The sequence below is a fragment of the Carcharhinus amblyrhynchos genome, chromosome 17, assembly GCF_965287045.1.
Source record: "Carcharhinus amblyrhynchos chromosome 17, sCarAmb.v2.hapA, whole genome shotgun sequence".
Lineage (NCBI taxonomy): Eukaryota > Metazoa > Chordata > Chondrichthyes > Carcharhiniformes > Carcharhinidae > Carcharhinus > Carcharhinus amblyrhynchos.
Window position 1 is genome coordinate 38,035,607 of NC_137340.1, and position 14,695 is coordinate 38,050,301.

A 14,695-nucleotide genomic window follows, 5' to 3' on the forward strand; every position below is an offset into this window, starting at 1 on the left:
GTGCTAGGTCTGACTGTAACAAAGTTTTTTGTGAATCTATAACTATGAAGGTATTTCATAGACATTTCATCGAATCCTACAGTGCAGAAGGAGGCCATTTGGCACATTGAGTCTGCACCAACCACAATCCCACCCAGGCCCTATCCCCATTACCTCATGCATTTACCCTAGCTAGTTCCCCCTGACACTAAGGTACAATTTAGTATGGCCAATCCACCTAACCTGCACATTTTTAGAGTGCGGGAAGAAACCAGAGCACCTGAAGGAACCCCGCAGACAAGGAAGAACATGCAAACTCCACGCAGACAGTGACCCAAACCAGGAATCAAAGCTGGGTCCCTGCCGCTGTGAGGCAGCAGTGCTAACCACTGTACCATTGTGCCGCCCTATTAATTATCATGACAAATTCTAGTTTTTTTTAATTTCACATTCATTCATTTAATTGCTATGATGAATTTACACTACTGTTTCTGGATAAATAGTCAGACCTTTTGATTACAATCCAGTATCATAACCGTTGCACTTTCTTCAACTTTTATAAGTGACCTAGATTTAAATGTAGGGAGCAGCATTCTGAAGTTTGGAGATGACACAAAACTTGGCAATGTAAAAGATAGTGATAAAGACAAGTTGTAGTCTATAGGGAGGCATAGGCAAGATGCTGAAATAGGCAAATTGTGGTTAACGTAGTTCATTGCAGGGGAGGATAAAGAAACATGATTTGAGAGAATTAATGTCGATAAATTGTAAATCACCCAGTATTGAAAATGTAGATGAACAAAGATACCTCACTATCCATAAGCATAAATTTATAAAGTTGTCAGGGCAAGTTAATATGGGATTTAAAAATGTGTGTGCTACTTGGGTTTATAAACGAGGCATAGAATATAAAAGCAAATACATTATACTTAAAGCTTTAGAAATCACTGATTAGACCTCAACTTAAGTATTGCGGATAAATAGAAAGGGTACACAGAAGGTTTACCAGAATGTTACTAGGGATGAGGGACTTCCGTTATGAGACAAGGTTGAAAAAGTTAGGACCATTTTCCTTGGAGCTGAGGAGGTTGGGAGGTGATCTGACTGAAATTTTCCAAGTACATGAGGTTTCCATAAAGAAAAACTATTCCCTCTAGAACAGGGTCAATAACTGGAGGTCATAGATATAACTCATTGGCATCACATCGAGAGGAGAAATGAAGAGAAAAATTTTCACTTAGGGTTGTCACTTTATGGGTGAAATTTTACAACCTCATTGCTTCTGATTTGTGGCAGGAAAAAGTTGTAAAATTGGGTGTGATGCAATCAGTGGGCATAGTGCCTGTTTTCGCGCCCGTTCCCATTTTACCAAGACAAAAAATTGCTGCAACTGGGAATCTGCCTAATATGGGCGAAACATCAATTTGTATTTATTTCCACCCATCACAATGTAATTAGTGAGTTTCACTCCCAATTGTACCAGCTCACCTGCCTTAACCATCTCGTTCGGTCAGGATCGGTCAGGAAAACACTTCAAATGTAAAAGTCGGATTCAGGCACTTGAGCAGAGAGGGTGAGTAAGTGGTAAGTCTCTGCTTTCAAACTGTCCCGTGATGCTCAGGGGGCATTGTTTCATGGCAGCCATGTTGCATTTTGAATGGGGCAGGGCGACGGGAAGCTGTGACTCATGGGGTCCGACATCAGACTCTCAACACGGACCCGGATGAGAGCGCTGACCTCAGGTCTTCGTGCTGACTCTGGGTCCTAGTGCTGGCAGCAGCAAACAATATTGCTGGTGGGCTGGAAACTCTCTGAATTGGCAGTGCTCAGGACTTGTCACTATTGCATGCATTCTGGGTTAGATTCAATGGCCAGAATTTTACCACCTCCACCGCCTCCAGCAACCTGGCCAGATCAGCATTAGAAAGTCAGAGAGCTTTTGTCCAGGAGGCCACTTCTTCCGGCATTACTTGTCTGTCTGTCCATCCTTGTTAAAGCAGATGAGCTTCAGGCAGTTTGGGTGAAGCACACAACCGTTTAAACATTCCAGAGAGTTTAATGCAGTTTGCCTTGTTACCAGGGAAGGGAAGCCAAGTCAGCACTTGCAGGTGCACTGCTGGAGTGGGGTGGGGATGGGGGCAGGATTTATGCCTCTCTGATGATCAGGGGCAGGGGAAAGGGTCATGTCAGTCAGCCATCAGGGTCAGGGAGGTGATGAGGGGGCCATGGCAAAGGGGGTCGGGGTGGGGTGGAGGGGTAAGGGGGTCAGTAATGTTGGGGGAAATCACTTATGTCCATGGCGGAAGGAGAGGCTGATTCTGACCTGGGGGTTTCAGCCGGGAGAGCTGTTTCTTTCTTCGCTTTCCCTGTGCATGTAGTTTGTTGCTCTGAGCTGCTGGCTGTCTGGTGAATTAAGCCCTGCCCACTACCTCTTGCAGCTAAAAATAATCGAGCCCATATTTTCAAAGACTGAATGCATAAGATTAGGTGTGAAAATTTGTCCATAAAACAGATCAGAGACACTCCCATTTTCACACTAGCTGGATACTTAGAAAAAAATTTGTAAAATTCTGCCCTAAATGACAGTATAATGGAAGACCCTGGCATCATATTTAAGTATCAGTCTGGCACATTCATATCACTCTTTCCAGCCCACTTGTCTTCACCTGACTGTGCAGGATGTCAGCAACCCATAGGGAAAAGGTTAGCATTCATCCACCTCCCCCCTCACCAAGCTGTGCCCTATTTGGACTTCAACCCACCACCTATGGAGTCTTCATCATCCCTCTTCAGGATATGATGTGGAATTCCTTTGACATCTTTGTTTGTGAGCTTTTGATGCAGGCTTGTTGAGGTCCAACTCACCTCCTTCTCACTCCCTGCTTTCCATTGTTCATCTTCTTCATCCACCTCCTCGTCCCTCTGCCTGCCGTTGTGAGTCCTTGCCCTATTCCCTTCCCACCTTGCATAGACTTCCTTCCACATTGCCCCCATTATGCTGGTCAATGCCAGGCGCATTATTCAACCAAGACAGCGACTGAAGGGTCCACGTGTCCAGCAGCACAGTGCTGTCCATGAAGAGCAGTTTGGCATAGCAATGGAGGGCAGGAGCCTGCCTGCTCTGGCACAAAGCAGTGGACAGTCATTCAGGAGCAATGCAGCACGATGGCAAGAACCCTTTGTTGCACTTACTTCAAAGAATCTGGTGAACTGAGGACCCCCTTGCGCCTGCCACTCTTCAGCAATCGAGTTTGACACCAACATGATTTCAAGTTGACATGATGCAAGATTGGAAGGCCTGATGGGTTGCCGGCAGCAGCTGCTTTGATGAGCATTTGCAAAATGCAAATGGTGTTAGCGCCACCTGCCAGCGGAGGACTGACACACCATTAAGAGAATTGCAACATAAATTTACACTGGTGGGAAGTCTGCCCAAAGACTAAGAAATTGATAATATTTTATTTCTACTTGATTCAAAGCAAACCATTCTTGAAAAATATTATCAATTTTCTTTTGTGAGAAATTTCACGTGTTTCTAATATTTCTCTTTAATGAAGTGACAGCTGACTGTTGTCTGGAAATTTCTCATGGAATTGAATACAAATCGGAAATTAGGAAATTGGCTGAGCGGCAATAGAAAGAGTAGATATAATAGATAGGTATTCGAATTGATAGGATGTGATTTGATGCTTCCTCCAGGGATCTGAGTTGGGGCCACCGTAGTATATTTGAAGTATATGCACAGTTATAACATAGGAAAAGAAAATCAATTTGAATGGGGATTTTAGTTTTGTTTTGCTTTGCTCAATAGCTCCTCAGCGTCATGCATTACATTTCCAATAAACTTTGGACATATTAAAACCGAGAAGTAACAGCATTTCAACAATATCTTTTAGCTTCAAGTTTGTATGGACAGACCATTATCATGGTAAACGGAACAATTAGGGGATGTTGAGGTTATGTGCAGTGACCATGAAAGTTAGCCCTCAATCTTGAGACTACAAGGTGAAAGTTGCTATTCTAACACATCCAGCGATTTTGTCACAGTAAGGCAATCCAAATGAACATTTTAATGATTGTCCATTTCCATGTTTATTTATTGTTCACAAATGCATTTTATCTTGATAATGCACATTATTTAGCTCATCACACTGAACACTAACAGTGGACACACAACTTATTCTGTCATGGTGTAGGAATACTCAATTCTCCCACATGAGATTCTTGAGCCACTTACCGAGGAAAAGTAGCCAAGGGAGTTTGCTGTTGCCTCACTCAGATTTTATGTTTGGAAAACTTTTAACTGGTTTGCAGTCAGGACTGGAAACCCCCACCTACCTTAAAAATAGTTGAGTCTATTAATCAGAGCCAGAGCTCTGATCTGTTGTTAGCTCAGGTGGATTGGAGTGGGCTCCAAATCTGATACGTGTAACTCAAGACATTGAATCCAACATTGAACTTGTGGTCACTCTTTCTAGATGTGACACCCACTTGATACCAACCCAGCATATAGCAACTATTCTTGTCTCAACCCATTGAGGCTGAAAATACAACGGAAATGCTCATATCAGAAACACCAATGTGCTCCTCCAGTGATGGGCAATTAATGTTGTCAGTTATCTTATGACTTCCGCTTGTCAGCATTTCATAATATCAAAATGTAGTCAGGGTTTGAATTGCTTCTTTTGTTTACTAAAATTTCCCAAAAGTATGACTCTGAAAATATACCATGGAACGTTATTGTCTAAACAAAGAACCAAACCTGCGCCAATATGTGGTTTCCATACCTCCGTTCGCCTCCTGTTCATATGTCTATCAAGATACACCCTGAACATTGCTAACGTCCACTGGCATTGTGTTCCAGGCACCCACCCCCCTCTGTGTGAAAAACTTTCCCCACATTGTCCCCTAAACTTATCATCTCTCACCTTAAACCTGTGCCCTCTCGTAGTCTACTCTTCCACCCTGGAGAAAAGCCTCTGACTCTCCACCTTGTCTACGACTCTCTTGTAAACTTCTTTCAGGTCCCCTCAACCTCCATCTTTCCAGTGAAAACAATCATAGTTTATTCAACCTCTCCTTATACCTAAAACTCTCCAGACCAGGCAACATCCTGGTAAACCATAATATACTTGGATTTCCAAAAAGCATTTGATGAGCTACCACACAAAACACTTGGCATATGCACTCAAGGTTCCTCTCTCCATTATTTTACTGGAGTGTTGACCTATTTAAAATAAACTTTAGTATCCCGAGAATCACTTAAGATGCCTTCATTTCTGATCCATTCAGCAATATATATTTTGTGTATAATCTATTGCCATTATAATACAGTTCAATTTTGCTTGCAACAGGCCTAAGCAAATTTCCAAAACCAATTATAATTAACATGGAAAAAAAAGCATAACATTTCCAGAAAACAAAAGCAATTATTTTTGTGTATCTAAGCCATAATTATGCATATTTTATTGAATTCTTGGAAAGGGAATGAGTTTACTGATCCACATTTAACTCATCAGACACAAAAGCTGCAGCAATATGTACATACACACCTGTAAACAAATTTGCTAGGTGGCTGTATTAATTTTTAAGTTTGACATTGCAGCATAAAACATACCTTTTTTCTACCGAATCTCATAGCTACAGCAATGAGAACACAACATATTAAGATCAAAGAATTGGACCAGAAAGGCACTGATAATTTCCTGTCCATTTCCCCTGGTCAAATAGGCAAATTAGTAGCTGTTTATCATTCACATTATCCTGTTCCAGAAGGTTAGAGACATTATTGTCCCACATTGATGTCTGAGAAACCGACACCTCCACCATACAGAAATTGTAGCTAAAACTGTTTAGTTGTGATACCTCACTATATCCATCACAGATGACTCCACTTTAGTCCAATCTTATTAGTTTTTTCTAGATCTGCTCCAACAGAACTTGGTTAATCTTATTATTTATTTATTATCTAAAGTTTAAGTTTATTTATTATTGTCACAAGCAGGCTTACATTAACACTGCAATGACATTACTATGAAAATCCCCGAGTCGCCAAACTCAGAGCCTGTTCAGGTGTACTGAGGGGGAATTTGGCATGGCCAATGCACCTAACCAGCACATCTTTGGGAGGAAACTGGAATACCTGGAGGAAACCCATGCAGACACAGAGAGAAGGGTGGCATGGTGGCACAGTGGTTAGCACTGCTGCTTCACAGCTCCAAGGTCCTGGGTTTGATTCCTGGCTTGGGTCACAGTCTGTGTGGAGTTTGCACATTCTCCTTGTGTCTATGTGGGTTTCCTCTGGATGCTCTGGTTTCCTCCCACAGTCCAAAGATATGCGGGTTGGGTTGATTGGCCATGCTAAAATTGCCTCTTAGTGTCCTGCGATGCATAGGTTAGAGGGATTAGTGGGTAAATATGTAGGGATACGGGGGTAGGGCCTGGGTGAGATTGTGGTTGGTGCAGACTTGATGTGCCGAATGGCTTCTTTCTGTGCTGTAGGGTTTCTATGAATCTAGAACGTGCAGACTCAGTACAGACAATGACCCAAGCTAGGAATCAAATCCAGGTCCCTGGCGTTATGAGGCAGCAGTGCCAGCCACCATGTCACTCAATAAGTTATTTGTTTTGCCCTACAGAGCAATCTACACGAGTCTGAGAATTTATGAACACCTCATATAATTAGGTTCTTTTCTTGGCCTTAATTCAGTCTGCCATTGAAAGCGGATCAGATTTGATTTTTGTCAGGCCAAACTTGAAATGGACAAACTCCTACAGAATGACTAAGCAACATCCACTACTGGATAATATGAAAGTATAGTCCACAATATTGACCACAAGATGAGCTTTTTGCAAATTTATGTATTGCTATATTTTGATTGAATCAAAATGCACATTAAACTTGTGGAACATGATGAAACAAACTTATGATTATAAAAAGTAAGAACTCAATGTTTTACCTCCTTCATGTGAACAGTAGAGTTCATTTTCTTTCATTTTCATTGCCGTTGTATCTGAATCCCCTTGAGGATGCTGAATTAATCAAAGTTTCACAAATTATTATCAGGAAATTATTGTCCAACAAACACCAAAATCTATAAGAAAAATTTAATTCAAAGGATGATATATCAAGTTTTTATCAAATGTGGCGAAGTGTTAAACTATTTTTTTGTTGCCCTACGTGCAAAATGTCCAATTCTTTTTTGTATTTTGAATTGAAGTTTTTGCTTAGAAAATATTTCCAATCATTTAGATAAATCTTAATCTCTAGAAAAAGTCATATTCTTAATCATAGAATCACTACAGTGCAGAAGGAGGCCATTTGGTCCATCAAGCCTGCAATGGCAACAATCCCACCCAACCCCTATCCCCACGTATTTACCTCAGGATGCTAAGGGGCAATTTAGCCTGGCCAATCAACCTTAACCGCACATCTTTGGAGTGTGGGAGGAAACTGGAGCATTCAGAGGAAATCCACGCAGACACGGGGAGAAAGTGCAAACTCCACACAAACAGTGACCCGAGCCTTGAATTGAACCCGGGTCCCTGGGAGGCAGCAATGCTAACCACTGTGCCACCATGTCACAACATTTGTGTAAGTAAAACATCTTTACACAAAGGAGCACAAATCAGAAAGTATTGCTCATGTAGTCTCCCTTGGACACTATTAAAGCTAAAAGTTTATTTTATTGCCAAAAGTAGACTTACATTATCACTGCAACAAAGTTACTCTGAAAATCCCTAGTTGCCACACTCCAGCACCTGTTCAGGTACACCGAAGAAGAATTTAGCATGGCCAATGCTAACCAGCATGTCTTTTAGACTGTGTGAGGAAGCCAGAGCACCCAGAAGAAACCCATACAGACACAAGGAAAATGTGCAGGCTCCTCACAGACAGTGACCCAATCCAGGAATCAAACCTGGGTCCCTGGCGCTGTGAGAGAGCAGCAATAGCTTACATAAGTCACTTGAACTGATCTTACACATACACAATAAATATAAAATGGATATGACGAGCACATTATGGGAGCTTTAAGGTACATGGCTCATTATTTTTCACCCATTTTGTTTTTTGTTGTGAAGAACTGACAGAGCGAGACACTGCCTGCAATTAACTGTGAGAAATAGTCTCTAGCAGAAACATGAAGCATCACGGCTGTGAATTGGCCCAAGTGTCTTCACGAGAAAAAGGAAGAAAATAGGAAATAAATATAGATCAATAAAATTATAAAGGAACAGTTCTTTACTGTCATTTGTGAGATAGATTGTAAGTGCCAAATTAAACATAATGTAAATTCAAATCCTCATACTCATTTAATATTTATCAGATTCATTGTCATCAATTAACCTTGTAAATAAACTTTGCACCCTTTATGATCAGGAGTATATTTCTACTATCCAATATTTGGTTAAATAATGATACATTAAACCCTTCACTGTTTGCACATGGTACTATGATCTTATGAATGCCAACACATGTATTCCCCTGTCTTGTCAGAAAGGAGATTGTGAATCTCACTAGTGACAATAGATTGGTTAGAACCATAGAAACCCTACAGTGCAGAAAGAGGCCATTTGGCTCATCGAGTCTGCACCAACCACAATCCCACCCAGGCCCTACCCCCATATCCCTACATATTTATCCACTAATCCCTCTAACCTACGCATCTCAGGACACTAAGGGGCAATTTTTCTTTTAGCATGGCCAATCAACCTAACCTGCACATCTTTGGACTGTGGGAGAAAACCACAGCAACCAGAGGAAACCCACACAGACACGAGGAGAATGTGCAAATTCCACACAGACAGTGACCCAAGCCAGGAATCGAACCCAGGTTCCTCGATCTGTGAAACAGCAGTGCTAACCACTGTGCTACCGTGCCGCCCACCATGATTGGTTGATTGGCTGTGAAATAATAAACTGATTCTTTTTTTTTATATTCAATCATGGGACATGGGTACTGCTGGCTGGCCAGCATGTACTACCCAGTTGCCCTTGAGAAAGTGGTGGAGAGCTGCTTTCTTGAAACACTGCAGTCCACATGCTGTAGATGAAAAGAAGACCATTTTCAAAATAAATTACTCATCACTTATTGGACACTAACAAAGCAAGATTCATGATCTTGCTGCTGGTATGACCGAAACTTACTGGAAAATTACCATTCCAAACTAAATGGAACTAACCTCTCTCACAAGTGGCATTTAATGTTCCAGGTCTACTAAGCAGCAGACACAATCGTTAGATTACCTCTATACTCATAAATTCCCCTGACCCAATGCTGCTGTGTATTTGTACCATAGTCTGCAGATCCCAGCTTTCACAGAAATGCACAGTTCAATATCCTTCAGGGAATTCCACTGGCATGGAAGAGTCAGGGGAAGACAGGGCATTTAGATAAATCTCTACCTCTAAAAACCTTTATATTCTTAATCTTTGAAACACTTTTGCAAAAGTGAAACAAACTTTGCAGAAATGGTCACAAGTCAAAAAGTGTTGCTCATATAATCTCCCTCGGATACTACTGAGCAGTAATAGCCTAGTAAGTCACTTGGACTGATTTTACATCAACACAATAAGTGTAAAATGGTTACGACAAGCACATTATCGGAAGTTTAAGGTGCATGGCTTATTATTTTCCACCCATCTTGTTTTCTGTTAAATGAATAGACTGAGAGATACTGCCTGCAATTATCTGTGAGAAATTGTCCCTACCAGAAACATGAAATGTGGGGCTGTGAAGAGGCCCTAGTGTCTTCAAGAGAAAATAAATATAGATTAATAACATTATAAAGAAACAGTTCTTCACTATAAATTCAAGTCCTCATACCCGTTAAATAGAATCCCTACAGTACAGAAAAAGGCCAGCCAGCCTATCGAGTATGCACCAACTCTCTGAAAGAGAAGGTCCTTCCCTTCATCCTATCTCCGTAACTGCACATTTATCATGGCTAATTCCCCTAACCTACACATCGTGGGACCCTAAGGGGCAATTTTAGCATGGCAAATCCATCTAATCTGCACATTTTTGGACTGCGGGATGCAACCAGATCAGCCAGAGGAAACTCAAGCAAACACAGGGATAACAAGCAAACTCAATACAGTCACCCAAGGCCAGAATCGAACCTGGGTCCCTGGCACTGTGAGAGAGCAGTGCTAACCACTACGTCATCTATGATAGATATTTCTCCGATGCATTGTCACCAGTTATTATTGTAAGTAAAATTTGCACCTTTATGATCAGGAGTATATCTATACTATCAAATATTTGGTTAAATAATGATAGGTTAAACCCTTCCCTCTTTGCACATGGTACTATGATCTCATGTATACCAACACATGCATTCCCCTGTCTTGTCAGACAGGAGATTGTAAATCTCATTAGTGAGGATAGACTGATTATAAAGTAATAAACTGGTTCTTCCTGTTGATGAACAGAAGACAATTAAAAATAAATATTTATCACTTACTATGCACTAACATAGCAAGATTCATGATCTTGCTGCTTGTACGGGCTAAACATACAGGAAAGTTATCATTCTAAGCTGACTGGAACTAACCTCTCTTAGCAGTAGCACTTAACGTCCCAGATCATCTGAGCAACAGAAATAACCACTGGATTACCCCGGTGCTCACAAATTCTCCCAAACCTGCGCATTTGTACCATGATCTCCTGATCCCAGCTTTCACAGAAGTGCACAGTGCAACATCCTTCAGGGAACTCTGTTGGAGTGGGAGAGTTGGAGGAAGACAGGATATGCTCCATTTTTAATGTATGGTAGGTTTTAACAGTCCAGTTTAGGGACCTTTAGGAATGTTAGACAGTTGATGGTAAATTGGTAAGTGGGTGAGTGAGTAAACGAGTAGTCAATCCAGAGTGTTTGGTGGTCAGCGAAATAGTCGGTTTGGAATGATTGTCAGGTGGGTAGTCCAGTGTTTGAAGATGTAGTCAAATGGGAGTAATCGGGTTGGAAAGGTTAGTCTGGTCAGGTCAGGGAGTAGTTGGGTCAGGGTCAGTTGAATAGCTATCCAGGTGTTCGACTAAAGTTTAATCTGGCTGACATTTCCCAGTTAACTACCCAGGAAAGAATAGCAGAACAGTCCAAAGTCTCTGGCTCTAACTCAGAGTTGAAGATACTTGTGAAGGTCTCAGGAAGCAAGGGACTTCCCATCAGAAGTTCAAACTTCTTGGGCAGTTCCAATATAGGACCATGTGCCAAGATTCGAAAAGGTCTCCAATGCACATCTTTCCTCATGTGCCCGGTTTCCAATGATCAGAAGCAAGATTTTCCAATGTGCGCCTGACTCAAACTAACTGCTCCTCTAGATGGAGAGGGGAAAACAGCCCATTTCATCGCTCCCTTGCTGGGAGTGTTGGGCATTAATTGACTGAGCTATCATCAGTGACTATTTGAATTACTGTTCTCACTGGGCTACTTGCATACAGTTCATTCAGCGAGGCCATATTGAATGAAAACACAGGGTTACCAACTGCTTCAGGATGTACCAAATTGCTTCAGCATTAAACCATTGTGCAGTTTTAATGGTTCTCTCATTTTATTTCAGGAGAATCCACTAAGATTCCAAAACGCTTGTACATTGATAGGAATTCCTGTAAGCTGAGCCTGTTATTTCAGCAGCATAATGAAAAAATGAAACCAAAACTTCCTCTAAGCCAAAGTGAAAATCTTATGCTGTGAAGTGAAAATGTTGCACTTCTGTAAGTGGATCTTCAATATGTTGATAATGGAAGCAATATGAAGAGTCCATTCTCTAATAATCAAATTATATGTCAAAATTATTACTTTGGTTTTCCCATGTGCATTTTGAACACCTCCATAAAAACAAAAGTTACTTTTTTAAATGTAACAGAAGTGTTCCAAGTGTTTTTTTCATGAACTGTTGGCATTGCATGTTCCAACATTTTATTTTATCTTTCTCCCCTTCTTCTGATTCTTGGTACCAATCATAGATTCCCTATGGTGCAGAAGGAGCTCATTCAGCCCACTGAGCCTGCACCGACAACAATCCCATCCAGGCCCTATCCCCATAAAGTTACCCTGCTAATCTCCCTGACACTAAGAGGCAATTTAACTTGGCCAGTCAACCTAACTTGCACATCTTTGGACTGTGGGAGGAAACCAGAGCACCCGGAGGAAACCCACACAGAACCGGGAGAATGTGCAAGTTCCACACAGACAGTCATCTGGGCACAGAATTGAACTGGGTCCCTGGCGCTGTAAGGCAGCAGTGCTAATCACTGTGCCGCCATGCCACTGTGCCATCTTAGAGGAGTTGTATCATATCTAGGGAAATGCCAAAACTTGATTTTGATAAAGTTGATTTGTAACCAATGTGAGGTCAGCTTAGAACATCCACAAATGACTGACTGGGTTTACTAGCAGTTGTGGAGAGGTAGCAGATTCAGAAGTAACGTGCTGCTAGGGAAGAATGTAAATGTGTTTTGATTAGCAGCATGAAATGGGAAATGGTGAATTGACAGCTTGTTAATGCCCAATTTTCATTCCATTTAAACCAATACAAAGAAACTAAAGCAGAATGCAAATCAGGCTGTCAATTTGCTGTTGCCTGATTTGTGCAACTGACCAAACTGAATGCACACCCTCAGAAGTTGAAGGAGAAGTGGAGAGTTGACACAAAACCAGCAAAGGTTGACCTTGGAGTGCAGTGGAGATGAGTCATGGCCTCGATTGCGGATCCAACTTGTTGGCAGAGGAACAAAAAGCAGTGGTGTTAAATTCTGAGGAACAACAACAGGGAAGTCCAAGGAGCCAGAGGAACACAAGGTAAATTTATGGAACGGGCAGATTTTTTTAATTTTTAAAAGCTCAATTACAGGATGTGGCCATTGCTGGTTGGGCCAGCATTTATTGCCCATTCTAATTGCCTTAAAAAGGTACTGGTGAGCTGCCTTCTTGAACTATTGCAGTCCATGTGGTGTAGGTACACGACAGTGGTATTAGGGAGGGAATCCCAGGATTCTGATCCAGCGATAGTGAAGGAATGATAATACATATCCCCAAGTCAGGATGGTGAGTGGCTGGGAGGGAAACCTCCAAATGGTATGTTCCAGTGTGTCTAGCACTCTTGTCCTTCTAAATGTTAGCAGTCATAGTGTTGCCTTACCTATAGAACACCTTGTAGATAGTACCCATAGCGGTCACTGTTCACAATGCTGGAAGGAGGGAATGTTTGTGGAATGAGTGTAAATCAAGCAGGCTGCTTTGTCCTGGATGGTGTCAAGTGCACTCATCCAGGAAAATGGAAACTATTCTATCACACTCCTGATTTGTACCTTGTAGATGATGGACAGGCTCTGAGAAATCAGAAGGTGGGTTAATTGCTGCAAGGTTCCTAGCATCTGACCTTGTAGCCAAAGATCTATTTGACTAGCTGTTGTGTGGCACTTCTGAGATGGGAATTTTACTTCAGCCCAATGCTGGATATCATGCATGACTTTGCTGCATTTGGACAAAAACTGCTTCAGTAGCTGAAGAGCCATGAGTGGTACTGAACAATATGCAATTATTAGCAAGCATCCTCACTTCAGACCTTGTGATGGAAGAAAGGGCATTGATGTGGTTGAAGATCGTTGGGACTAGGATACTATCTTGAGGAACTCCTGCAGTGATGTCCTTGAAATGAAATGTTTGACTCAAAACACCACAACCTTTGTGCTGGTATGATTCAAACCAGCAGCGGATTTTCCGCCTGATTCCTAATGACTCCAGTTTTGCTTGGGCTATTTGTGAAATGCTGCCACGATGTCAAGGGCTTCATTCTCATCTTACCTCTGGAATCCTGCAATGAGGTCAGGAGCTGAACGACTCCGGTGGAACCCAAACTGAGAGTTACTGCGCAGCATATTGCTAAGCAAGTATTGCTTCATAGCACTGATGATGACTCCTTCCATCATCTTACTGATGATCGAAAGTAGACTGATGGTGTGGAATTGGCTGGCTTGGATTTGTCCAACACTACTGGATAGATGCCAGTATTGTAGCTGTACTGCTTAAATATTGTCAAAGCCTTTGCAGTATCCAGCGCTTTCAGCTATTTCTTGATATCATGTGGAGTGAATTAAATTGGCTGAAGATTGACATCTGTGATGCTGGGGACCCCCAGAGAGGCTGGGATGGACAACCTACTTGCCACTTGAGGCTGAAGATTGTTGCAAATGATTCTGTCCTTATATTTTGCACTGATGTGCTGGGCTCCTCCATCATTGAGGATGGGGATATTTGTGGAGTCTCTTTGTGAATTGTTTAATTGCTCATCAACATTCATAGCAGGATGTGACAGGATTGGAGAGCTTAGATTTCATCTGTTGCTTTGGGATGACTTAACTCTATGTTATTTGGCAAGCAAGTAGTCCTGAGTAGTCATATCATCAAGTTCACACATCTATTTAAGGTATGCTTGCTGTTGCTCCTGACATGCTTTTGTGTCTCTTCATTGAGCTAGGGCTGATCCGCTGGCTTGGTAGTAACGGTAATGGGGAAATGACGGGCCATGAAGTTACAGATTGTAGTTGAGTACAATTCTGCTGCTGCTGATGGCCCACGGCGCCTCATGGATACCCATTACTGAGTTGCTAGATCTGTTTAAAATCTATCCCATTTAGCACAGTGACAGTTCCAGACAACACAATGGAACGTATCGTCCATGTAAAGATGGGACTTCGTATCCACAAGGATT

General features: G+C 41.8%; 1 protein-coding gene across 1 annotated transcript in view; it reads right to left on the minus strand.

Annotated features, from left to right (window-relative positions):
• Window positions 1-14,695, minus strand: part of LOC145354218 (docking protein 1-like) — a 36,281-nt gene that overhangs the window by 14,938 nt on the left and 6,648 nt on the right. Inside the window, exon 3 of the mRNA XM_080205300.1 lies at window positions 6,939-7,011. Within this exon, the coding sequence (XP_080061426.1) occupies window positions 6,939-7,011 (73 nt within the window). The remainder of the gene's footprint in view (window positions 1-6,938; window positions 7,012-14,695) is intronic.